This window comes from Tasmannia lanceolata, unplaced genomic scaffold (genome assembly GCF_043159265.1).
Source record: "Tasmannia lanceolata isolate RefF3 unplaced genomic scaffold, GAP_Taslan_0.1 ptg000005l, whole genome shotgun sequence".
NCBI lineage: Eukaryota > Viridiplantae > Streptophyta > Magnoliopsida > Canellales > Winteraceae > Tasmannia > Tasmannia lanceolata.
In genome coordinates this window covers 9,095,949-9,113,156 of record NW_027518682.1, presented here as the reverse complement: position 1 = coordinate 9,113,156, position 17,208 = coordinate 9,095,949, and the positions used below count along the sequence as shown (strand labels likewise).

The 17,208-nt window shown below is 38.8% G+C and overlaps 1 protein-coding gene and 1 pseudogene across 3 annotated transcripts; both read left to right on the top strand.

Annotated features, from left to right (window-relative positions):
• The first annotated feature begins 2,383 nt into the window (after positions 1-2,383).
• On the top strand, positions 2,384-7,352 carry LOC143877382 (putative calcium-binding protein CML13 pseudogene; annotated as a pseudogene). Its single transcript, XR_013250614.1, has 2 exons — positions 2,384-2,968; positions 6,965-7,352. The product of XR_013250614.1 is annotated as a putative calcium-binding protein CML13 pseudogene (transcript).
• Positions 7,353-11,905: 4,553 nt separating this feature from the next.
• LOC143877380 (uncharacterized) lies at positions 11,906-16,733 on the top strand. Of its 2 annotated transcripts, XR_013250612.1 has the most exons (3): positions 11,906-13,547; positions 15,850-15,962; positions 16,476-16,733. XR_013250612.1 is itself a non-coding variant. In XM_077379389.1 (1 exon), exon 1 carries the CDS (start codon positions 12,198-12,200, stop codon positions 13,434-13,436), a length of 1,239 nt encoding a protein of 412 aa, XP_077235504.1. In that variant the 5' UTR covers positions 11,906-12,197; the 3' UTR covers positions 13,437-13,880. The 2 variants fall into 2 exon arrangements, 1 of the variants encoding a protein (XP_077235504.1); XM_077379389.1 differs by lacking the exons at positions 15,850-15,962; positions 16,476-16,733 and having other exon boundaries at positions 11,906-13,880.
• The last annotated feature ends 475 nt before the right edge of the window (positions 16,734-17,208 follow it).

The following is a 17,208-nucleotide window of genomic DNA, read 5'->3' as shown; positions in this document are numbered from 1 at the left end:
CATAACTTTGTTTTTATATTATCTTCTCCGTAATTCACCAATTTTTTAAATATTTTATCCAAAAACAAAGGTCGAGGGGATTTCTTGATCGTTTATATGATTTTGATCAATTTCACTAGTAGGAACACCACGGATCAATCTACCGAATCATGCCCATGTAGCACAAGTGGATCCAAAAAAGTGGTTATCAGGAAAAAATTTATCAATCATCCTCATTTTAGGGCACGTTTGACCACCATGATTTTTTTCCATATAATATTAGCTTACCCAATGGTGAGGGACGGTGGGATTGGGATAGATACTTAGAGGGTCTGAAATCTGAATGAGAATAGGACAGGAAAGCTCCAAAAAATCAGGAAACAAAAAACTTAACTCAGGAAACAAAAAACTTAAACCAAAATATGATCAACTTTTTTCTTATTTTTAGCCATTTCCCACCCTCAACTTAGTCGTGCCCTCTCAGATCTCTCTCCTTCTCCCACCCGGCCTACCCCTCTCTCACTATCAAAAGACATTAATTTATCATGAAAAAAAATTCTGGCAGCCTGACATGGCCTCAGGATTTATTTGGTTCCTGGGATTTATGTGGGAGAAAAAAAATCCCAGGAGATTGGTGGGGAAAAAAAAGTCCTAAAAGTATCCCGGTAAAGTAAAAATCCCATGTTTGGTTGACCGGACTATGGTGGGGAAAAAAAAAAACTTCTTTTGGTTGCTTGAACTTTTGGGAAGAAAAAAAAATTCTTCTTAAGCTTATTTTTGGTTCCTGGGTTTATTTTTGTTCCAGGGATTATTTTGGGATGGGATGAAAAGGTAATCATTACAAAAGTGGGATTAAAAAATTCACCACACAAGCAATCATTACAAGAGTAGGATTAAAAAAAACCTAGTGCTAAAAGGCAACCAAACATGGGATGGGATCAAAATTTTACTAAAACTTCCTGGGACAAAAATTTAACTGGCAACCAAACGGAGGCAAACCTTTTAGCATTTTAGATGTAAATGAATGGATGCCCACCTATCTGCTAATGTGATGTCTGAAAATTCAGCATGATCTTAAGAGAGGGTTTCATAAAGATTCACCATTCTTTGGTAATAGAGTGTCATACTATAGAAACAGGGTGATCCTAGACCTCCGACATATAGAGGGACTGCACATTATAGAAACCTCCATATATAAGATGGTTAGGATCATCCTATGGAGATGATTTACGCGTACAACCCATTTAGGTATTTGCCCAACAAATGAATGGTTTGGATCATCCTATGAAGTGAGCCCCACAATACTTTTTGGAAAATATTGGACTTCACTTCCACATACCATATAAAATCTTGGCAAACAAAAGTCAAAAGGAGTGGAAAATGTGAGAAAGGGAGTGGCTGAAACATCATTTTCCTAGATTTTATATAGTGTAAGCCCAGACAGTCGAGTATTTTTCAAAACGTATCGTATGGCTTATATCATAGGATGATCCAAACCGTACATTTGATGGACCACAATGTGAGTAGCCTGTGCTGAAAAAACCATTTCCATAAGATGATCCCAACTCTCTATCTATAGACGTTTCCATAATATGCATCTGCTCCCTAGATAGGAGGCCTAGAATCATCCCAGGGAAATAATTTGTTGGGCAAAACCTATTTATGTTGTGACCTGTCATATGGACAGCTTGGGTCATCATATGGCGTAATCCATACAGTACTTGTTGAAAAATACTAGACTATACGGTCTTATACCATTTAAAAACTTTATATGGTGTAAGGCCATATAGTCATTTCCCAATTCCAAATTTGAACCCTGAAAAAAAAAAGTAGGAAATTTTAGAAATATTGCTCCTTTCCCAACTTTCCCCCAAATTTTTTCCCATCCAATCAGTGCCAAAGTAACTTCTTTTCCTTGGTTATGGAAAATAGCCTTTTTTTTCCTGACATGACCTTGACAAGACAGAATTTCTGTGTTCACTTCTTTTCCGTGAAAAACTATTATCAGATGTGGAATTTCTTATTTAAAGGGTAAAAATGACGTGTAAATTGACTTTTTCCCTCTAGATTTGCTTTCCGATTAAATATATCGGAAAGAGGCTTTCCAAGGAAAACGAAGCCTTTTCCTCTTCATTCATTTTCCTTCTGCCATGTCACCTGGAAAGGAAAGGACTCCTCCCTTTCCGGGAAAAAAGAAGTGAACAGAGGCTATTGGTAAAGTACGAGAGAAAGTGGGTAAGATTATCTTTAAAGCAACCTTTCTTCTGTGAGAATGATTTTTACTTTCAGAAAAAGACAAACTTTAATGGTGGGAAGACGGACAAAGTGGGGGTGAAAATATCATTTTCCCAATTTCAAATTTGAAAAGAAGCTGTCTAATTTAATCACCCCCATAAATCCGGAGTCTTAACAACTTAACCCCTCCTCCGTTTGAAAGGCAGGAAATAAAACACACCCCAGAAGGCTAGAGAGAGAGAGAGAGAGCATCAATGGGAAAGGATCTAACGGACGATCAGATGGCATCTATGAAGGAAGCCTTCACCCTATTCGACACCGATTCCGACGGTCGGATTGCCCCGTCGGAGCTCGGAATCCTGATGAGATCTCTGGGCGGAAACCCTACCCAGGCCCAGCTCAAAGAGATCGTGACGGTAGAAAAACTCAATTCCCCCTTTGATTTTCCTCGATTCGTAGACCTCATGAAAAAACACATGAAAATCGAGCCCTTCGATCGCCAACTCCGTGACGCCTTCAAAGTCCTCGACAAGGAATCTTCCGGCTACGTGTCCGTCTCCGATCTCCGCCACGTCCTCACCAGCATCGGAGAAAAGCTTGAACCCGCTGAGTTCGATGAGTGGATCCGAGAGGTCGATGTCGGATCCGATGGCAGGATCCGTTATGAGGATTTCATCCTCAGGATGGTCGCCAAATGAAAAAGCACAAAGTAAATGAAACTATAATGGAACCCTAATCTTTCGTTGAACCAAAGGTTTGCTTTTCTTTTTTGTTTTTAATTTCTCTTTTTAGGGTTTGATTGCGTTTTCCGAATGTGGAATCTGGTGGTTTTGGTGGATTCGGTGATGAACTGGTAGTAATTGCATCTGCTTTTTTCTTATGTTGTTCATGTATATGTTATTTGAATCGATGAGTTTTATTTGTCTAATTATTCTAATAGAATGATAATACTATGTTATTTCTACCATTTCCCATTGGTTTCTTTTGATATCTTTGTGATTATCAGAGAATTTTGTAGATGCATTGATTTTGATGAGGCTGATAGATCTAAGTCCCCCCCCTCTTTATGCCTGGGGTGGGGATGGGGGGGAGCAAGTGAGTTTCCTCTTGGGTTTTCTCGAGGTTTCTCTTGGGATTTTTCTCAGGTGATCTCTTGTGTACGATCTTGACTGAGAAGCAAGGAAAAGGTTGTGGGTTTGGGTTAATCCTATTGTAATCCTTGTATATTGTTTTCTCGTAGTGAAGATCGTGTTCTTGCATGTGGATGTAGCCATCTTGGCCGAACCACGTAAAATCTCGGTGTTCATCTTGTTGTTTGTGTTTATTTTATGTTTCTGTTTATTTGTGCACGATCAGATCGGATTTTCCCGACAAATTTTCTCAACAACTGGTATCATAGCTAAGGTTGTAGCGATCGTTGATGTCGGGTGGAGTGATCGTGGGTGCTGTGGTTGGATCACGGTTACAATTATCATTGGAAAGTAGAAAGATTGAGAAATTCTCGTTCGAAGTGGAGCTTCGCATCGAGGGTGATCTTAGATGGAGGTAGAGTCGAGTTCTACCTGGTTCAATATTGATAGATTTGATAGAAAGCGCAGTTTCACCCTATGGCAGATGATGAGGGTGAAGGACATCCTTGCTCAACAGGACTTGGATAAGTCGTTAAAGTGAAAGGACAAGAAGCCGAAGAAGATGACGGATGCTGAGTGGGAAAACATCAATTCGAAGGCAATCAGTACTATTAGACTGTGTTGGCAGATAACGTTATGTTCAATATTATGGAAAAAGAATCATCGCCTAGCACCTAAGTTATGTGAGAAGATGGAAAAGCTTTACATGTCAAAAAGCTTGGTCAACCGATTGTATCTGAAGCGACAATTGTATGGGCTGCAATGTTCGTGTACAACGTATAAGTGGCAATTGTCTATCTCGACTGGCAATTTTCTGGATTTCGAGTTGAAATGTGTCTATACAAGGTATAAGGGCATTTGTGTGATTAGTTCAATTTTTTTATTAATATAAAAGTTCTTAGAGGGGGAGTCGATCTAATGCTCTCTCAATTCCCTCAAATCCTTGTTTCTCCTCCTCTTCTTACTTGCTCATTATTCATTCCAACTTGGTATCATAGCCCGTGTTTTTGCTTTTTTCTTATTTGTTTCCTTTTTTTCTTTGCGCCCAAAGGAGCAACATCATCGTGTTTGTACACCTGACGTCAGGAGTCGTACGACTATTCCTTGAAGATGAAGAATGATGGAGGTTTATGATTTTACAAGACTTTTGGTGATTTTGGGATTTTCAAGGACGTTTGGATGTTCTAGTGGGCTATTTTTCTAAAGATTTAAAAAAAAAATCAGTTTTCATAAAATTAGAATAGTCTGCTTGATTTAGGTTTTGCACAAATGGAAATGGTGAATGTTTATTCTGGAATAAAATTCCTGAGAGGACAAAATTGTTCTCGCCGTACTTGTGGAAATGTGGAGGGAGATGTTTTGTTTTCTCCCTATGCATTTTACCACCCGAATCCCTCTAATACCATGATCACAACAGTCAAACTGAGTGACATGAACTATGTGGAGTGGTTTTTTGGGGAAAAAATGTACATCTACAGATGGAGAATATTAGATTACTTGACTCGACGAATCCAAAAGTCATCTGCTAGGGATCCTTCCCATGCCAAGTGGGTACAGGAGAACTTTGTGATTGTGTCTTGTCTGTTGAGTTCCATGCAGCCTCAGATTTGCTACATTATGACATTTCTTTATACTGCCAAAGAGATCTGGATTCGTGTGACGAAGACCTATTTGCAGTGAAAAAATTGTGTCAAATTTTATCAACTCCAGCAAGATATTGTGACTCTTCGCGAGGGGGAGGAGTGTTTCTGACTGCTTTGCGATTTTTCAGTTGATGTGGTGGAACTATATCACTATTAGACCATACAATGGAAGGATTAGTTTGATGCTGAGGAGTTAAAAAAAAAAAAGATTGAGTGGAATCGATTATATAAGTTCCTTATAGTTTTGATTCCCGAGTATATAATGATCAGGATTTAGATACGCAGTAGATATATTCCAGGTTTGGGCGAGGTTTATTCCATAGTTACTGGAAATTTCCTAGCTGGATGAGAAGCTCTCTCCCCCATAAGCTCACTTCGAAAGCTAAGTTCTTCCCAATTCTTACATTTAAGGGAAACACACTTCTGTGGAAGACCCGAGCGTCGCGGTGCGCCTTCACTTCAGCCCCTTTTCTGGTTTGCTTTGCCTGGAAGGATCTTTCTTTTTTGTTTTCTCCTATTGGGTTGATATCTATACGTGTTTTTCAAAAGACGCGTCATCATCCCTGTGAACATAGTGCAATCTTTCGACAGTACCTTGGCACTTTTGGCAGGACACACATGTTTTGGTCTCTTTTGAATATGAGAAATGCGTCTCTGCTTACTTAGACTTGCCACCTAAGAATTACAGGTACTAGGCCCTGATAATGGTTCTGTTTTTGTCTATTTGACTGCTGTGGGTAAATGATATGGTTTCAGGGCTAAGGAATTTGAAAGCAAATACTAGGGAAACTGAAATACCTCCTTGGAATCGAGCACACATCCACATCACCTCTAATCTTGTGTTTCATGAGAGACCAAAACATTTTGAGGTTAATTGTCATTTTGTCAAAGAAAAGATATATGCAAAAATCAATTGGAGTTCCTTGTGTCAACATCAGAGGTGCTTGCTGACATTCTAATCAAAGTCATCCCTAAAGGTTGCCTTTAGAAGATTCTTGAGAAAATGGACATGTTCGACATTTACATGTATGCTTCAGGGGGGTGTGCTGAAAGTAACATGGGTTGATGGAATTGGGCCATAGAGCCCACTTATTTTTAAATAAAAGCTTATTGAGTATTCTATTATCTGTTTGGGGTGGGGTATATTTCTATAAAAAGACATAGGCAAAAATTAATTGGAGTTGCTTATGTCAACATCAGAGGATCAGCTTGCTGACATTCTAATCAAAGTCATACCTAAAGGTTGCCTTTAGAAGATTCTTGAGAAAATGGACATGTTCGACATTTACATGTATGCTTCAGGGGGGTGTGCTGAAAGTAACATGGGTTGATGGAATTGGGCCGTAGAGCCCACTTATTTTTAAATAAAAGCTTATTTAGTATTTTATTATCTGTTAGGTTGAGGTTGGGTTGGGTTGGGTTGAGGCCACTAGGGGTGCAACTCGGGTTGGGTTGGGTCAGGTTGAGGCCAACCTGACCCGACTCGAGGAACCCTTTTTGCCAACCTGAACCCGAGTCGACTCGAGTTCAACCCGACCCAACCCAAGATTTTAAGCTTAAAAAATAAAAAAATTTATTAAAAATGTCGGGTTCACTCGGGTTGGGTTGCCCAAGCCCTCAACCCGAACCCGACCTGAACTCAACCCGAATCCGAACCCAAACTTGACCCGAACTCAACCCAACCCGACTTTTTTCCAGATTGAACCCGTCGGGTTCGGGTTGAGCCCGCCCAAGTTGCACCCCTAGGTACCACTTTTGGGGAGTGGGGTTTTCACACTCACAATTATAATAAAGATTTTTTTTTTCTTTTTCTGAAGGGCTTACTTTCTCTTTGTACCAGTCTTGAACCCTACACCTCCTCACGGCAACATGAGTACTTATTGCCTTTACCACTAGAGCATGTAGGAGACTTATTAGAACCTTTGTAGGTTCACAACCTATGAAGGCTTTACCCTAAAATTCTTGTGAATTTTCTAGGTGATGAGATGGGCTCCTAGCGAAGGAGGAATTTTGGGGTCACTGTTGAAGATGGGGCTCATTTTCGTGTTTGGATGCTGCCGCAGGCTTGGAGTTGTCTGACTGCATTCTTGTGTAGGATATTGTTGTTCTAGTAACATTAAAACGCTTAAAAGTAAGGTTATCTTACCTAACAACATATATTTTCATGATTTTGAGTCTCTAAGGCAGTCGTTAACTGGTCACTGATTTTTTTGTACACGCGGCATATGTTTGTGCACAAGAGCCTATGCTTCAATAATGAAATTGTGACCATTTTTGTATATGAGTTGATCCAGTTGATATCAAAACAATGACATGTTGCATAAAAAAATCTTCACCAAGTGGTTTGATCTTGGGTATTTGTTTCCTTTGTTTAGTCCATGAGGCATGTGTATTTTGTGTCTCCACAAAAAGGGAGGTATTGTTGCTGTTCTCATTCTCTCGTTTCGTGCCATCAAAAGAAGGTAAGTATTTAGGCAAAAATGGTACTTTGTATTGGTAGATCGTACATTCCAGCATTCGAATGCGTTACTAAGCTTTAGATTCAGGTAGACATTATTTGAGTTTTTTGCCTGTTATTGGCAAATGATATATATCTGACATGCTTCTTGATTTAAATGACCAAAATATCATTAGTTAGGCAATAAAGTGTCCATGTTGGGATTTTATAGCTTCAAAGACCTTATCTTTCTACTGAAATTATATAACCAATGGTACCAGCATTAGATAAATGTATGAATCTTAATCTTATAAGGTGGTGTTAGACTGTTGTTAGTACAATATTCTAAAGCGTAGTGCTGGAATGGCCATCAGATCGATGACTCCCACAGAGTAGCAGGGTAAGTAGTCAATAAGGAGGATGCATGCCATGTATTTACCTCGTAGTTACTTCTTAGAATAGTGGGAAGTAATGTTTGGTTTTCAACCTCGTAGAGACTGTAGAGTAGTGGTAGGGGTGTCATTACCGAGAGAGAGAGAGAGAGAGAGAGAGAGAGAGAGAGAGAGAGAGAGAGAGAGAGAGTCATTCCCAAGAAAAATCAAGCAAAAAACCAAGCAGGAGACATCCTTGGTTGTCTTCTGGGACTTCAATGCTATATTGGCAAACAAAGGGTTTTGATGCTCCAAAAAACCAAAACCAGGCTGGCTTTTGTGCAACCAACATAACTGCTTCTGCTTCATCCATCTAACATGATTATAGAACTCCAATGACAGATTCAGTTTGTTGAGTAGAGTGTCCGGTGTTGGCTTGCTGTTGGTTCATTTACAAAGCTCATTGGGTTTCAAATCATGTGAACCAGATGGGTTGTGAGAAAAAAACTGTTCATAAGTCATAACCCTTGGGTGGTAGGAGATGGATAACAACATTTGGTATGTAGCATGACTTGACCACCGTTCATCCATATATGTGATGAAGTAGATATTTGAATCCCTGATCTCCGGCATGGAGCTTGACCAGTGACAACTGTTCATCCATTTATGTTACGAAGTAGATATTTGAATCCCCGATCCCTGGCATGGCCATCTTTTGAAAATTCCTCTTACGATGTTGACTACTGTCTCATATTATTGGATTGTTAACCACGAGGATTACAAATGCTTAACTATTTTTTAAATTTCACTGGGGACCACGAATTGATGGACTTTTTATAGGACCTGTTTTTACTGACGGGATTCATCACAGCCAGTTAAGCAGCTCGGCCAGTTACCCGAGACTTGTGACTCTTCCATTTCCTGATATGATCAGGCTTTCAAATTGGCTCATTTTCTTCTGGAGACTTTTGCCATTTTTTTTTTCATCTTCTTTCATAGGTGTGAGATTTTTTATCTTCAAGTTATTTCATTTCCATTTTTCTTTTTTTTTTCCCTCTAAGAAGTGTGTATTCTTAAAGATCATATATCGTGCATGATTTGAATGTTAAGGGGTTTTTAGCTGATTTTCATGATTGAATGACCATGTTTGACCATTGATCTTGATGAACATGAACAGATCACAGACCTGATCACCATAAACAGTTGGCGTCTATCACGATTTGTTCATCTGTTGACGTCTTCAGAATTTATATAATTCAATCATGATGAGACATAATGGAATCGATTCAGATAGATGATGCATAAAGCATTTCTGTCTGAATTTTTTCCTCGAGGGTGTTTACCATAAAATGGGGTGCAACTCGGGTTGATTGTTGGGAATTCGGGTTCGGTTTTTACCATAAAATGGGGCTGGGTACCGGTTGATTCCAATTTATTTTTAAGTAAAAGCTCGACCCGACCCGACCCTAGTTGCACTCGTATGATCTGTGCCTATTTTGGACATCGAAAATGAAGGTCCCTCTAAATAAACCTGAACTGCGATGGTTAAATTTTTTTTTTTAATGAGTAATCAAACAATATCCAACGTAGGCCTTTGGATGCTCCGGTGAGAAGACTTGACTCGTGCCAAATTGATACAGTTAAAAGAGGTAGTTGCAGAATGAAAACAACTTGGGTAGAAACAGTGAGGAAAGACTTGATAGCTAAGAACATAACAGAGAACACGACTTTAGATATGATAGAATGGAATAAAATGATCCACGTAGAAGAACCCAACTAGAGCCGGGATTAGAGCCTGGTAGATTACTTTCACCTTCTTTATGAAATTTTTTCTATTACTTTCACTTTCTTTATGAAATTTTTTCTAAATGATTTATTTTAGCTGACCGTAACTAGTTTGGGACAAAGGCTTTGTTGAGTTGAGTTGAGTAATCAAACAATTGCAACCTTTTTCAAGAAAATCCAGCAATTAAAAAGGAAAGCAAGAATGACAAGATAATGTAGTGGTAAGAGTGCATGCGAAAGAGTGAGGAGAGCAGAATAGAGACACGGATGAGCAGAATAAAGAGACAGTTGTTTAAGGTTGCGAGGAATGTTATTGGTTGAACAGTCCTGATCAGTGAGCAGATGCACATCTGTGACTATATTTGCTCGTATACACTGAATAATGGCGTATATTGTACCCGTGGGATCGTTATGCAATTCTTCCACAAAATGCCTAGAGACATGCTAAAGCTTTTCCTCATATATTTGATGCGTGGGAAATTTATCTTGGAATGTATTTTACATGAAAAATAAGTTTTCTGCCTTTGGCTTACACATTTTTACTGGATATCCTTTTCCCTGTTTCTTATGAAAATTGCAATCTCAGAGACCTAGAATTTCTTCGCATGGAAAATATGCTTCTATAATTTTGTTTATCACGAGACAATGCTTTCATTATTTTTCCTTATCATTGTGTGTTTTGATAAAGGAGCGAACTCACCTTGTCCTTTTCTAATTTACCAACTATCATAAGAAAAGCTCTTGGAAGCCAATTAAACAAGAACAGACAATGTATCTTCGTCCCATTATCAGAATATGTTAGTGCCAATATTAGTAGGCCCTTTTTATGTGGAAGAAAATGCTATTTTAAAATTTTCCCTAGATACAAACTCTCCCTAAATACAAAATTTTTATTTCTTTTACATTTTTGGAAACTGTTAACATTTATTTTAGGGGTCTGATATCTACGTGACCATGTTTTGAAAATGGGACGAACTTACCTTATTTTACATGTTTTCTTTATCTTTTAACACCTCTTAAAGGCTATTATAATCTCAAAAGAAAAAAATCAGAATAAATTAAGAATTTTAGATATACACCGGCCGTTTGCCCATTTCTAACCTTGGGTGCCAGATGTAGCCCAAAAAAATCATTTTATCGATTAATTAACATCTTAAACAAAGGTATTGAAGGTGATATTACACTCACAGTCTTTTTAATATATCACCCGTCTTTTTTAATATTCGCTGGCCGCTCCTTGTTTGAAATTGTGGGTTGTTAAGACCGAAGACTGAGAAAATATATGTTCCCCGACCGTGAAGTCATGTGTAGGGGGTACCACCCTTGATATTTGATCCAACAATGTCCTAAAAAGTAGTATGTTGTTGGTTCAAATATCAAGGGTGGTACGGCTCATACCTGACTTCACGGACGGCCCCATATAATGAAAGGGAATTGCTAGCGTCCATCGCAAAAGGCATTTTGTGGTTGGTCTGTCGCACGTCAAACCAGCCACCTCATGCATAGATACAGAACCTGTTAACTTCATTCACGAGGTGGTTGGTCTACATGCAACAGACCTGCCGCGAAATGCCTTTTGCGATGGACCCTAGCAATCCCTACGGGAAATTATATGGTGCTCGAGCGGTATGGAGATCATGCCGCCGTTGATGATTGATCCAACAGCAGCACAGTTTTTAAAATGGTATTGTGGTATCAAACATCAAGGGCACCACTTACATGTGCCGCTCACACGAGCATGCCCTCTCGGACACCATATAATTTCTAAACACATTCTTGATGTAAATTTCGTTATAACTATTGCTATCTTAACATTTTTTTTTATAGTGAGCTCTATTTTTGCCTCAGAACACTTTCTTCAAAGCAAGTATTTTACGCACACATTTGCATGTATAATGGGAAAACTTGTGTATGTCCAAGGTTATTTAGAACACCCAATTTAAGTGTTTGTCCTACAACCACCATCCCTATAACAGCTTGTCCTAGAACCTTATAAAATGTCTATGAAATGTTTGTAAAATGCATGTAAATCAAGAGAAATTATATGGTGGCGTAACAAGGGCGGAGAGAGAGAGAAAGCCTGCCACCCTTGATTTTTGATCCGAGGAAAAGTAAAAAAAAACACGGAGGCTTTTCTTGGATAAAAAATCAAGGGGGGGGGGGGGGGGGGGGGTGTTTCTCTCTCCCACTTTTAAAATCTCGTAACCCATTTTTTTAGTGAAAAAAAATGGGCGTGAAATTTGCTTTATGCCCATTTTAGGAAACGGAGATAGAGAGGAAAAAACAAATAAAAAAGAGTGGTGTAAGTAAAATAAGGGTGGTTGTGGTGAGGAAATAATATGTGAGTATAAAACCCTAATCAGGGTTTTCAGAGAACAGGAACCCCTCTTGCCCTCAGAAAGAGAAAGAGTCGAAAGAGGAGGCGGAGTCCTTGGAGAGTAGTAGAACCTCATCCCTCAAACGCTACATGGGCCGAATGCACAGTCGCTGGTAATCTTTTCTTTTTTCCTTATTTCTCCTTTCTAGTTTATTCACTGATTTTCTGCTAAGTAAAGGGTGCCTCGATCAGCCCCTTTCTTTGGCCATATTCACCCCATGAATCAAAAACCCTTCTTTTATGGCTTCTGCTATTGCCCTGTCCTTACAGCGATCCGTGCAAAAGAACAACATTAATGCCACATTTCTGTATTACCCAACATTCTCTAAGTATCTGAGATTCTGCAATCCTTTCCATCCAATTATATCTAGAAAATCATCGTCATTTTCACCCCAAATTCCCGCTCTCGCCCACATTAGATTTTTTCACATTGTTCCCAAGAATGGCATATCTTCTCAAGACCCTTCTTCACTGAGGAAAAACGTCGAAAAGAATGTAGGCATTTTCTGGGACTTAGACAACAAACCTCCCAATAACTTCCCTCCTTACGACGCCGCTGTTAGATTGAAACTAGCTGCTTCTGCGTTCGGGGTCGTCCGATATATGGTTGCTTATGCGAATCACCATGCCTTTAGATATGTCCCCTCTGTAGTTAGAGAGCAAAGGAAAGAGAAGAAATTGTTGGATCACTTGGAAAAAAAGGGCGTTATAAAACCCTCAGAACCATATACCTGTCGAGTCTGTGGCCGAAAATTCTATACGAATGAGAAACTCGTTAATCACTTCAAACAGTTGCATGAAAGGGAACAGATCAAACGAATGAATCGGTTGGAATCGGCGAGAGGGAAGCAGCGGGTTAAGTTAGTAGCGAAATTCTCTATGAAGATGGAGAAGTACAAGAATGCCGCAAGGAATGTTTTGACTCCGAAGGTGGGATATGGTCTCGCTGACGAGCTCAAGCGGGCGGGGTTTTGGGTTCGGACTGTGTCTGATAAGCCCCAAGCAGCGGATATTGCACTTAGGAATCATATGGTGGAAATGATGGATCATGGGCGTGTTGGATGTTTGGTTGTCGTGTCGGATGATTCTGATTTCTCAGATGTTATGAGGGAGGCGAAGTTGAGGTGTCTAAGGACTGTTGTTGTTGGGGATAATAGTGATGGGGCGCTTAGGAGATATGCTGATGCTGGATTCTCGTGGAAAGAAGTCTTGATGGGGAAGGCGAAGAAGGAGGCGCCATTGGTTGTGGGTCGTTGGAACGATCGGGATATTTTGAAGAAGCTTGAGTGGACGTACAAACCGGAGATTGAGAGTGGCGAATGTGATTCTGATGATGGGGAAGTAGAAAGTGAAGATGGAGAATTTGAAGATTTTGTTCTTGAGAAGGAAAGTGAGAGTTTAGTTCAGAAAGAAGATGTCAGACCATGGTGGGAATTAGAGCCAGAGAATGATCGTACGCCAGTGAAATCATTCAAATGACCAGTGTCATCCCTATTAATGAACTAATAGGTTGGTGAAATTCTATCGATGGGATTGAAGATGATGCGAATTCAAACCATCACAAGGATCAAATCAAGATATCCATCTCTTGTAAGTAAAGAAGCAAAATCATTCAAATGACCATTATGAACCATAGAATTTATTGTAATTGTCATGTAAGTAAAGAAGCAATGTAGAAAAGAAACTTCCTCAAGCAATGTGGCCTTCTTGATATCCGTGTGGAAATTATTTCTGGTATGAGTTTTGAGTTGCTCGCTTAGTCAAGCTGTTACATAAGTCAATAAATAGCTATTGCTACTTATATATTGTCATTGGACTCGTGTAGGGTCTGTCTGTTATGTGTCATTAAGACGGTCATGACTCATGTGTATGTGTTGAGGGTTTTCATTTTGGTCTTTGGTCAATAAAATTTGTTTCATTATTCCCTCGTGTTGTTGCGTTATGCTACTCAAATCTTCGACTATGTTTATTTTGGTACATTCTCCCAACTTTGGTTAAACTTACTGTATTACTTAATTGCAATAGACCTCATTGCACATATCATTTTGCAGAGCACTTTCTATTTATAAGAATTACCAACAAGAAAATTTTATCCCAGATCAAATGTTTTGAAGTGTGCCATTTGCAAGAAAGGTATCTATTGGCTTATGTTCCTGCAGATTTTTTTTTGTGAACATTCATTTGTTTGGTCTAGATCTAGTTATTAACTTATCATTGACATCAATTGCAAAAGATATTACCATATTAGGCTTGGGCGTTTTTTTTGTCGATCTGTCTCAGTTTCTTGATGGTTGTAGTATTCACCATGATTTTTCGTCGTGGAGACTGTTTAACCATGATATTTGATCCACCCTACTAAAGCTTACAGAATTGCTAATCTCAGGCAGTTGTCATCTTGTGTTCAATTAATCTTTGTGAACTTTGTCTTTCGTGAGCATCTAAAATGCATTGCTCCTACTGGTTTTTTGCAGAATTTGGTTGTAGATTCCAATTTAGGATTTGACTTCTTTTAATGAAATTTATATGACAAACAGCATAAATCTAACCTTTCAAAAAAAAAAAAAAAACGCATGACCTGCACTAGGAAGTAAACATGCATGGTTCCTCTGCATGGTTATAGTATATATTACTCTCATCGTGACCCATGTTTATTACTTTCACAGAGGTGATGGCATTCTTCAATTTAGTTGTGTGGAAGTTTTACACATCATGAGGTGCTTGCACATACTAAACAGAACTCTCACCTTTGCTCTTTTGATTGCCTTTCACCTTTGCAATTCTTTCTTGATACTGATGAATTGCTGCAGTCTTCGGAAACATTTTACAACATGTCAATGGGGCCTGAATTCAAGAATCTTCTTTCATTGGCCTTCCTTTCAGCCATACTCTGTCCTGCATTACCCGAGGACTTGGAAGTTGGAACCTCTAATTTATGACAAATTTGTCTTATGGTACTGCGGTCTAGCTGAGTGGAGATACTTGAGCATTTCACTTCATTAGATGCCGGACTGAACCCTTCTCCTTCTTCCTTTGAAAGCTATCTAATGGTGAGAGATGATGATATGAAAGCTCAGTTACAAATGTTGTGTCTGATTCATAAGCTACCACCATTAATTTCTATCATTCTCATCATATGTTAGATCCCCTTTAATGTTCCTTCTCAAAACAAAAAAAAAATCCCCTTTAATGTTGGTCCTTTTCCCTACTCTGCTGCAAATTCTATTTGCATCGTCTTCCGTCACCCTTCTAGTTAAATCTACATTCAAACTTTGGGAAGGCAGGGTGACGTTATATAGATTCTACAGAAACAATAGATACTGAGTATTTTCTGTTTTATTTTGGTGATTAAGCTATAGCTAAGAAGTAAGAAGCTTTAGATGCTACAATTAACTCTCTTGAATCCATTAGACCTCAGATCGATCACAAACGGAGATCTGCAAATGTTTTGGCAGATGGGTTGGCAAAGGTGGGCGTCAATTGGAATGAGATTCTGATCATGATTGGAGATATTTTGGGGGATAATATGTAAAACATTTTGTTATTGTATTTCAGTGGGTGACCGTTACTAGATTTCATTTGTGGGGACGACTTGTCCCCTGTAACTGTTATCTATATTGAATAAGATTTTCGTTACTGTCTCAAAAAAATAAAAAATAAAAATCCACCGTGTTTACAGTTGTCATCTGCAGCCCATAAGCATATCTCAAGGGACAGGTTATTTTGGCAGTCAAGTTTCATTGAGGAAACAGTCAGTGCTTGTCTCTTGAAGGAAACAATCCATGTTTGTTTCTTTTAGTCAAAAGTTGGATACTTTTATGTTGTGCAAATTCTTTCTTTTTCTTTTTTGAATGGTTATGTTGTGCAAATTCTAATCCCTATTATCTGTCCACAGGACAATGCATTCATCGGTAATTTATTTAGAGGTCCAAATCTTGTGACGAAATGAACTACATACTACCGTACTGCTATCCGAACATCAAGTGAAGTTGATTGAATCACGACTCCGTAAGTGAAATCCCATTGCCATTGAATGGGAAGATTGCACATGTTAGTTCACATTTCTTCTTCTTTTTTTTTTTTTTTTTGAAAAGTAACAATTTCATTCCATAGCCAAATGGCAGTGTACAGGGTGGGACAAGATGTCCCAAAATGCATGTACAAAGATAGTTAACAAGGGGATTACCTATTCTTGGACTACGACATTAATGATTGACTGTGGGTTTGTGTTGCCTGCCACTACCAATATATGCAGACACCCAACATGTCACCTCATAAGTCATAACCCTACGTGTGTTTAGGTTGTTTTGTCTCCCTGCCATGTGTATGCTGGGGTAATTTTCTGTTTTTCCATGCCCTTTGGATTGTAGCTAATGACCAAACAGGTTGGAATAAGTATGCTTTGCCTCTTCTGACTAACAGTATAGCTTCTTGTGCTTTCAGCTTCCTGCTCTTAGACAGCACTGTTGTTGTCATGGATTGATTATTAATATGCTGTTTTCATGCTGCCTGTTCTTCTAGATGGTGTCATTTCTTCCAATCATACCTCTAATGTCCTGCCAACCTGAATAATCAAAATGGCCATGGTAGTGGATGTTTTATTTTATTTGGATGCATAACTTACATTCTGTTCGGCTGATTGTAAAGGTCGGATAAATACTGCACAAGAATGTATGTCACTCACTTCAACCCTACTGACAGAGCCCATTTAATAATAATAATAAAAAAAACTCAATGGAAAACTCCTTCCCAACCTTAATTTAGAAACTCTAAACCTATTTAATGTGCATGAGAGTGTGTCCACACGGGCTTAGTCCCATCTCGATTTCGGTTCTCTTAATTGCAAATTCAACAGAGAGTCACCACCTAGATCAGGGTTTATGGCCCAAGAATTGACTGTAAATCTTCAATTCTAGATGAGTTCTAAATCTGGTTATGAGACTTGATGATGTTAGGCACAAATCTTTCTAGCTCTACTAGTACTTGCAAGCTTTCAGTTGTAATTAACATGCTAAACTAATTAATCTTAGAATAGAACAAAATGATATGACTATAGTTCGAATACAAAGAGATATCCCACTAGCAAAATCAACAATAGATGGAGGGACCAAGGTGGGCTCCCAACAATAGGTTAGACTTGTATTCTATAGTTTGATGGATGGATGTGATTATGTCCACGTAGCACATATAAGACCCATAAATGATAGTGTCGTCTCTAACATGCGCCGAATGTTATTTTGTCATTCTCTCAAAG

What these genes read in the sequence shown, in the direction of transcription:
- LOC143877380 (XM_077379389.1), top strand. Translation starts at nt 12,198, where the DNA reads ATGGCTTCTGCTATTGCCCTGTCCTTACAGCGATCCGTGCAAAAGAAC.